Source organism: Nicotiana tabacum, chromosome 6 (genome assembly GCF_000715075.1).
Source record: "Nicotiana tabacum cultivar K326 chromosome 6, ASM71507v2, whole genome shotgun sequence".
NCBI lineage: Eukaryota > Viridiplantae > Streptophyta > Magnoliopsida > Solanales > Solanaceae > Nicotiana > Nicotiana tabacum.
Window position 1 is genome coordinate 197068246 of NC_134085.1, and position 9105 is coordinate 197077350.

Below are 9105 nucleotides of genomic sequence, written 5' to 3' on the forward strand. Positions count from 1 at the left end.
TAAAAACTTGGCGAAACACTAATTGCTGCTCAAAAGTGTTTTTCTAATTAATTAGCCAAACACAAACTGTTTCTCACCAAAAGTATTTTTGAGAAAAAACACTTCTCAAAATAAGCTGATTTTTGCAGCTTGGCCAAACAAGCTATTAGTTCTGAAGTTTGGGTGAATTGACTAATCTTTAAATACATTGTAAATTGTTAATATATTTTAAATAGCGAGTTTAAAAGTGGCTATTGCTGCACCGATTTTCAAGAATTTCTTTTTATAATCTCGGCGGCAAAAATTTGACCTTTGATTATTTGTGTTTTTTGAGCAATACACATATAGTTCAATTTACAAAAGATAGTTTTGTGATTTTACTATTATAGTGAACTTGAAGATTCATGCTTATTAATTAGGGTTGGCATACAAGAATTTAGTTTCCACTCGAAAAAATGGCAGGTGTGGAATTTTAAGCATACCTATAGAAAATCTGGTCGTCGATAGAAGTCAATGTCAACGCACATGTTGCTGAGTATGTTTTGGTGTGTCCATTATGAGTGTATTCATTAAGTATAGATTAGAGAGCTGTGGACTGTAAGCTTTCCTTACATGGCTACCTACAAAATTCTGATAGTAATTTTCATCCTCGTGCTGTTCTGTCACTTCTCGCGTGCGGACTTGGCTGAAATCTCGAAGGAACAAAATCTAACAGATTACCAACAGTTATTCTCGGAAAGTAGATTGTTCAAAATGCAATTTTTCAGTCCCGGCAAGTCAAGAAACCGTTACTTAGGCATATTTGCTCGGCCAAGTCCTGATATGTACTCCGACGTTATCGAAGGGGGAGATGAAAAGGCTGTGTGGATAGCTAACAGAGACGATCCTCTAACTGATACATCTGCAAGTCTTATGATCGATCGCGATGGCAGATTAATGATTTCTCATAGTGAAGGAACTGTCATTTTGCTTAGTGCCACTCCAACAGCAGCAACTAACTTAACTGCTATCCTACTAGATAATGGTAATTTTGTGCTTAGGGACCTGTATTTCAATGGCTCCGGTCATAGAACACTATGGCAAAGCTTTGATTATCCAACCGATACACTTTTGCCTGGAATGAAGCTAGGGATTAACTTGAGAACTGGTCATAACTGGTCATTGACTTCATGGGCAACCGAGCAAGCACCTGCCTCAGGGTCTTTTACCTTTGGTCTTGACCCTAATGGTACAAATCAGCTGATAATCTTGTGGATGGGCAAGGTCTATTGGAAGAGTGGGCCTTTGCCTAACGGCCATTTTGGTTTTAAATATGTCTCAAACGCTGATGAGAAATACTTCATGTATACTGCTCATAATTCTGTTTATGGAAGGTACACGGTTAGTCCATCTGGATCAATTCAGGATGGTTTTGAAAGAAATAAAGTGTTTGGTAATTGTATCGATGGGATTCCTGATGCGGGCTGCGTGAAACAGGTATTGCCCCAGTGCAGGACAGCTAAAAAATATTGGTTTGAGCTTAGACAAGTTTACATGTTTGGAGATAGCTTTAAAATTGAGGAGAATTATACCTTGAGCCTCTCTGATTGTAAGGCCAAGTGTGAGAACGATTGCTCGTGTGTTGCCTATGCTTCAGTTGATAGTAACGATGGGACTGGCTGCCAAATTTGGGGAAACAGTTCGAGTTTTGTGACAGCATCTAACAGTCTAGCCAGAGGTGTTTTCTTTCTTACAAGAAAAGGTAATTCTTGTTTCTTGAGACCAAAATTATTCAATAGACTAATAGACTTAGAAAAACTTGTTGATTCTTATCCTGCATCGAACAGACATGATGCAACAATATTGCAACTCATATTAGGATTGCTTTATTCAGCTCAAGATAAATCGTTTTGAAAGGGAACCACACTAATATCACCAATCATCATTGTCTCATTTGCTCGTCGTTCCAAAATTTACTAACACTAGAACCAAGCTATTTTGTTCCAATCATGATGCTGCAGGATTTAATATCTTTGATTCCATCTTCATTTCAAATATGGCTCGTGCAAATGAACAACCACTCCTTACAAAATCTTGATTTTGAGGCTATTGGAAATTTGGATTTTCTAGAGTACCAACCATTATGATAGCATCATAGTATATATATTCCAAGAAAAATTATGTTGAGTGTTTACAATTTTTTGACAGATGAGAAGCGAAAATGGTGGATATGGCTGACAATAGCAGTGCCAATATTGGTATTGGTTTTCGCTTTCTCCTTATGCTATCTGATACAAAGAAAACTCATAGCAAGAGGTGAGCAATACATTCACCCTAGCACTAGTCCACGATGATATACTTATTTGTCTCTGAAATCTTCTACTTTTGCAATGGACAACTAGGCAAAGCCAGAGAAGTAGAGAAAGTGTTATACGAGCTAGCAGGTCCTAACGCGATTCCTGGCCAGTACAACGACAAGAAGTTGAGGCATGATATACAAATTTTCAGCCTTGAAACTATACATGTGGCCACAAACAATTTCTGGTCTGCCAATAAGTTAGGCGAGGGCGGCTATGGACCCGTTTATAAGGTAACAAGTTAAGAAGAAGCTTTTTGGCTTAAGCTGATCATTTTTAGATTTGCTAACTAGTGGCCAAAATTACAGGGGATGTTGGTAGATGGGCAAGAGGTAGCCATAAAGAGACTTTCAACAAGTTCAGGACAAGGATTGGTTGAGTTCCAAAATGAGATTAAGCTGATTGCTAAACTCCAGCACACTAATCTTGTTAGGCTTTTAGGATGTTGTGTTGAAGGGGAAGAGAAGATATTAGTTTATGAATACATGATGAACAAAAGCTTAGATTTCTTCCTATTTGGTATGGATTTCCAATTTCATGCCCTATTTTTTGCTTAATAAACCTTACTGTTAGGGTTGACAATTTGAGCCTAAACCCATTTGACCCGCCCAAGATTTGGCTGGTCATTGACCTGCACATTTGTTGAACTCAGTCCATGTTGATCTAATCCATTTCAACTCATCTAAAATTGGGCTGATTTTTAGCCCAAATTGATTCATGAATAACTTTGCTAAAATATCTTTTAAATAAACTTATTTTGTTTGATATATTATACATGACCATAACAAAAGAAAATAATACATATTAATTAAAACTTGGTAAGAATTGGGCAGGTTGGGTTATGACCCAAATTTTAGCCCAACTTGACCCAACCCATCTCAGCCTAAGTTACTTTTGGGAGAGTCAATGACCTGCCCATTTATTGACTCGGTCCATTTTGACCCACCCAAAATCAGTCCAACGCTCCCATTTCACACCCCTACTTACTGTATATGAGTATATGATAACTAATAACCCGTTTCAATTTTGTATGAACAGATGCTAGCAGAAGAGATACACTAAAGTGGAATATCCGTTTGAACATTATTGAAGGAGTTGCTCAAGGAATACTTTATCTCCATAAGTATTCAAGGCTGAGGGTGATTCACAGAGATCTAAAAGCCAGCAATATTTTACTTGATGACAATATGAACCCCAAAATCTCAGATTTTGGTTTGGCCAGGATATTTGGAAAGCAAGAATTTGAAGCAAACACGGAACGAATTGTTGGTACCTAGTAAGTCCGTAATATATACTATAATTATCTAACAATGGAGCGAATTCATTTCTTATGTACTAAGTTGCTTTGTTTTCAGTGGCTACATGTCTCCAGAATATGCCATGAATGGCATTGTATCAATGAAGGCAGATGTATTCAGTTTTGGAGTGCTAGTACTCGAGATTTTGAATGGCAAAAGAAACAACAGCTGCTATCACTTGGAACGCCCACTAAACCTCATAGGATATGTAAGTTTCTCTCATTAAAAATCAATAATGTAGCACGATCCAGAGACAGATGGAGGGTACTCAATTGAAAAATCACTAAACTTTCAACGGATTTTAAAACTCAAAACCCATAATTCCAGAGTACAATGACTCCAGTGCTAAAAACTTAAAATGTACAACTTGTCAAGTTTACATTGTGGATCCGCCTCTGGCATGATCAGAATGTAAACTTGACAAGCTGAACAAGCTTTGGCGTAACTGGTAAAATTGCTGCCATGTGACCTGAAGGTTACAGGTTCGAGTTGTAAAAGCAGTCTCTTGCAGAAATGCAAGGTATGGTTGTGTTCAGTAGACCCTTATGGTCCAGCCCTTCCCCGGACGCCGCACATTGTGGGAGCTTACTGCTTAGTGCACCGGATTATCCATCCACCTCCGGCATAGTGGCATGATCACTCCCGACAGTGAAACTTGATACTTTGCTATATCAAATTGTCTCAGGCATGGGAGCTGTGGAAAACAGGCAGAGTATTTGAAGAACTAACGGATCCAATGTTGTCGAATGAATCAACACCAATAAACGAGGTAATGAGATGCATTCATGTAGGATTACTGTGTGTTCAAGCCAACCCTATGGACAGGCCATCCATGTCAAATGTGGTTACGATGCTCACAAGTGAAAGCTCGCAACTACCCATTCCCAAGCAACCAGCATTCTTCATTGAGACGCCTAGAGCAGAGACTGAAATTCGTGAACAACTTGTAAATTGTTCCACAAATGAGTTAACAATTTCAGATATGATCGCTAGATGACTTGTATCCCTCAAAATTGTCAATTTTATCAAGATTGAACTTGTTAGATTCGTTGCTAGCTGCATCAAGGGATGATGATTTGATTTTGTTTGTTTACTCTTCTTTAGCTAATATTGTTACTACTTATTAGGCTACACAGTACCTCTTTATAACAACATCGCTATATAACAATCATTCACTGTAAAAGCCAAGTTTTTTATGGAACCAATTTTCATAATATGTTTGTTATATTATATGTTCTCTATAACAACACTTCGCTATAACAGCCAAAAATCCGGAACAAATGAGGTTGTTATAAAGAAGTTTAACTGAATTTTAATTGCGGGTTGATATTAGGCTATATAGATGATATTTACAGCTTAATATTACCATGCTTTATTGTTGTTTTATAGGCGAATTGATAACAAAATGCTCTAATTGGTGTTCTTCTGCTTCGCAGGGAATAATCTAAGTAAGGAAGCACCACAGAATGTTTTGGAGGCAATAATGTGAAGAAAACGCCCAATCAAGAAGTACCCGGGCACAAAGAAACAAAAATGGACTGAGTGAAATTCACCGCGACTGCGGTGGAACCGCGACAGATCAAGTAATCGAGGCAGAATGTTCAGCGTTCATCGCGGTCCTGCCGCGACCGCGGTGAACTGTTCACGCGCCAGAAAGTTTGGGGACCAAAGTGTAATTCGGGGAAAACTTGTTCCAAACCCTTTTAAACTTTAGAAGCTCGCCCAAGACAAAAAAAAAGGCTGGTTTTTAGACTACTTTGGAGGCAAGAACAAGTGTGAGAACAACAATCAAACATTAGGGTTCTTCTATCTTCTCTTTTTTATTGCAATTACCCATTATGAATAATTTAGTAATTTTATCTTGTTTTGTTATGAGTAACTTATTTCTTAGTCTAGGGTTTTGATGGAACCTATTGAAGGATGAACTTCTTGTTATGTTAATATAGTTTGCCCAGTTTAATCTCTATTTGTTCAGCTATGTGCTTGTTGTAGTTAATTGACAGGATCCTCAATTAGTTGTGCCTATTTAGTGTGCATATCTTGGGAGAGAATACATATCTAGGTAATTATTGAACACCACCACTCTCAAAGTATATGAGGGATCAATAACCGAGGGTTTAAAGGCGGGATTAGGGATAACGAAGTCTTGGGTGCAATCTAAAGTGAGCTGTAATAAATAAAGCTAGCTAGCGTAACTTGGGAGAGTGCATTTAGTAAATTGTCGTGATTACTCGGGAGAGATTTACGGTAATAAGAGTGCTCATGATTGATAGAGACTATTTGGTGAATCTATGTGAAACATAACCGGAAGGGATTCCATCAACATGGGAAATCATAACCTTAGAGCCTTCTCTTAATTATTTACAACTTAATCATAGCTAGTTTTCAATTACTTATTTACTTTCATTTGTAGTTAGTAGAAATATCATCAAATGTTATTCACAATGTTTGGGAAGTTGATTCCGTGGAAATTAGTAAGTCTAACAAGAGTAATTGATAAGTTAATTCCTTGTGGGTTCGACTCTTGGCTAAATACTCAGGTTATATTTGCAACGTCCGAGTATCCTTTTTATAAGGCATAGTTGGGCGTGATCAAATTTTGGTGCCGTTGTCGGGGAATTAACGGTGTTATCAATTACAATTGAAAGAAGTACAAAAACTCTTAGTGTAGTCAATTTTCTCTATACCCAATCTTTACATTGAAATTTTAACGTTTGTTGACTTGGTTGTACAAGTGCATGCCTAGAAACTCATCGAGAACTGGTGAAGTATTTGAAGCATTATCAGATTTCGAGAAAGTTTTCAAGGCCTTGAATCGGGCCAACCGGAAAAGCAAACAACAACAAACAACTGAACAATTCGAATCAGACATGGGGGATCACATAGTAGAGCCAGCTACGCTGGTAGAGCTAGTGGCACCTCTTGTGCCAAAGGCTGCGCTTTATGACTGGGCACAACCCACAACTGAAAATCTGGCCACAACGATTTTAGTCCCGCAGATACAGGCTGAATCATTCGAAATCACGAACAACATGCTGCACTTGTTGCAAAACAAGGGACTATTTTCGGGGTCACAAGTCGAAGATCCTCAACAACACTTGAAGAATTTCCTGTCAATCTGCAAAACTCAAAGGCAGCCCAACGTAACTCAGGAAGCAATCAAGTTGTTATTGTTTCCGTTCTCAGTGACAAGAGCTGCCCAGACCTGGCTAAACTCACTCCCCATTAATTCCATAACAACTTGGGAGGAGTTAGTCAAGCAATTCGTGAACAAGTTCCACCCACCCAACAAGACTGCTCAACAAATTGATGAAATTTTGAGTTTCAAACAGAGACCAATAGAGACACTACATGAAACATGGGAACGATTCAAAGGGATGCTGATTATATGTCCGCACCATGGTATTCCAGATCTGATGTTGGGGCCGCGTTTTACATGGGATTGTCAGATAGCGTGAAGGGCAATGTTGATGCTTCAGCTGGTAGAGCATTTTTGAGCAAAACATGGAGAAGGCCAGAGTCTTCTTGACAAGATGACACAGAATTCGGGATGGACAACCAGGAATGCACCTATCACTCTAGTGATTCACTAAGTGCCCTTAGATCCATCAAACTCTATGGCTGAAAATATGGCCACCTTATTGACACAGATGAGTATACTCACCAAAAAGGTGGAAGAGTCAGGGCAGAAGCAACAGGTACACATCGTAGATACTACCAATGAAGGCTTGTGCACATCTTGCATTAGTCAACCAATTGGTAACTGATAAGTAGGGATTTTAACGAGTTTCATGCTCCTTCTTGCCTATGCTTTGATTACAAATCGTTACAAAATAGTCCCAAAAGGCTTATAAGTTGTGCTTGATTGTATGTTTGATCGACAAAGTGACGAAATGTTAAAGATCGGCTCAAAAGGAGTGAAACCTGCTCAAGTATCAAAGACAAAGTAAACTGAGGGCAAACAGGCCTAGTGCGGACCCACAAAGTCGAATGCGGCCGCACTAGGTGATTCAGAGAGATGGCAAAACCAGGCTTCAGGCAACGCGGCCACAGTCCACATTGCGCGGTCCGCGGTGAAGGTTCCGTGGCTGCACTACCTTTTTGTGCGGTCCGCGGAAGAGAGATTCAGAGAGATGACAAAAACCAAGCTTCAGGAAACACGGCCGCAGTACACATTGCGCGGTCCACGATGAAAGTTCCGCGACCGCACTACCTTTTTGTGCGGTCCGCGGAAGAGATATTCTGAGAGATGGAAAATGCCAATGCGGTCCGCGTTCATGGTTGTGCGGACCGCGACAGCTACCTCCGCGGCTGCGGTCCATTCTATGCGGACAGCAGAGCCCAAGTCAGAGAGCCCAGAATTGAAGTCCAAGAGCTTAGCGCGGCCGTGGTCCATTTTATGCGGCCCGCGCTGACCCCGTAGTGGTATTTTTGTCCAGTTTTTCCAGCCTAGTATAAATAGAACATTTTACTATTTTTAGGTCATCAGATATATCCAGAACTTAGCTGCGCTCGTGGGAACTTCATCTGTAGCCATTTTTGGCATCTTACAAATTAACGATAGATTCTTGTATTTTAATTTAGCATTTAATTAATATGCCTTGTTCTTAATCTATTTCTCTATTTTCTCCTTCAAGCATGAGTAGCTAAACCCATTAGCTAGGGTTGTGGCTCAACCCTAGTGTGGGTAATTGATGGGTGTTCCCATCTATTGTTAGATTGACTATGGGTGTTTGTTATTTGGGTCAATTTTATGGTTTAATCTATGAATTGGTGGTTGCAAACACTGGTTTGTGCTAAGTTAAGTTGTCTCTTCTTGAGAAAGAGAGCCTAAGTCTCCAAAATTGACCCAACACGGAATTGGGATGGACTCAAGAGAATTGATAGTCCCAATTAAAGGGTTAAGCCTCGAGAGAGTAATTACCCAACTTGAACCCTAGTTGCTTGAGCTAATTTGCCTACCCATTTGGTCTCAAGAGAGTCAATTGGGCAAAATCACTCTCTCTACCGAGAGGTGTGAGAGTGAGTAAAATTGTGCAACGGTTATAGCATAAGCCCCAATTATGTCAATCGAACCTTAGTAACATCTACTCGTCAATTAGCCACCTAGGTAATGTCATGACCCTAGTGCCCTTCTTCCCATTTGATACAACTTAGCAATTATCTCGTAGCATAATCTAGTTTCAATTAATAGTTTGATAATAGTAGTTTATAATCAAAAACCCAAAAATGTATGGAAGTGACATTAGGAACAAATACACAACTCTAGTCTAGATAGATACTCGACTCCATTCCTAACTTCTTGTGGAAATCGATCCCGACCCTTATATCGGGTAAAAGCTATTGCGACCCTTTCTTCCTACCTTTTAGTAGTGTGGAGTTGGCAGCGATCACTTTTTGGCACCATTGCTGGGGAGCTAATGGTTTTGGCTATCTATTTAGTTAGTTTTATGTATTGTTCTTCTTTCCTTCTTTGTTACTTACTTGTTTGT

At 39.4% G+C, this 9105-nt stretch overlaps 1 protein-coding gene and 1 non-coding gene across 5 annotated transcripts; one reads left to right on the top strand and one right to left on the bottom strand.

Annotated features, from left to right (window-relative positions):
- The first annotated feature begins 424 nt into the window (after positions 1-424).
- Positions 425-5587, top strand: LOC107774747 (G-type lectin S-receptor-like serine/threonine-protein kinase CES101). 4 transcript variants are annotated; one of them, XM_016594389.2, is made up of 8 exons: positions 425-1720; positions 2167-2274; positions 2361-2548; positions 2624-2834; positions 3354-3591; positions 3671-3821; positions 4299-4382; positions 5050-5587. In XM_016594389.2, the coding sequence occupies exons 1-8, from the start codon at positions 592-594 to the stop codon at positions 5059-5061; spliced, it is 2121 nt and encodes a 706-aa protein (XP_016449875.1). In that variant the 5' UTR covers positions 425-591; the 3' UTR covers positions 5062-5587. The 4 variants fall into 4 exon arrangements, with proteins under 4 accessions (XP_016449875.1, XP_016449872.1, XP_016449873.1 ...); XM_016594386.2 differs by lacking the exon at positions 5050-5587 and having other exon boundaries at positions 431-1720; positions 4299-4838; XM_016594387.2 differs by lacking the exon at positions 5050-5587 and having other exon boundaries at positions 431-1720; positions 4089-4658.
- A 1325-nt stretch (positions 5588-6912) lies between these two features.
- LOC142182362 (small nucleolar RNA R71) lies at positions 6913-7019 on the bottom strand. Its single transcript, XR_012711198.1, has one exon. It is a non-coding gene; the product is annotated as a small nucleolar RNA R71 (small nucleolar RNA).
- Between the last annotated feature and the right edge of the window lie 2086 nt (positions 7020-9105).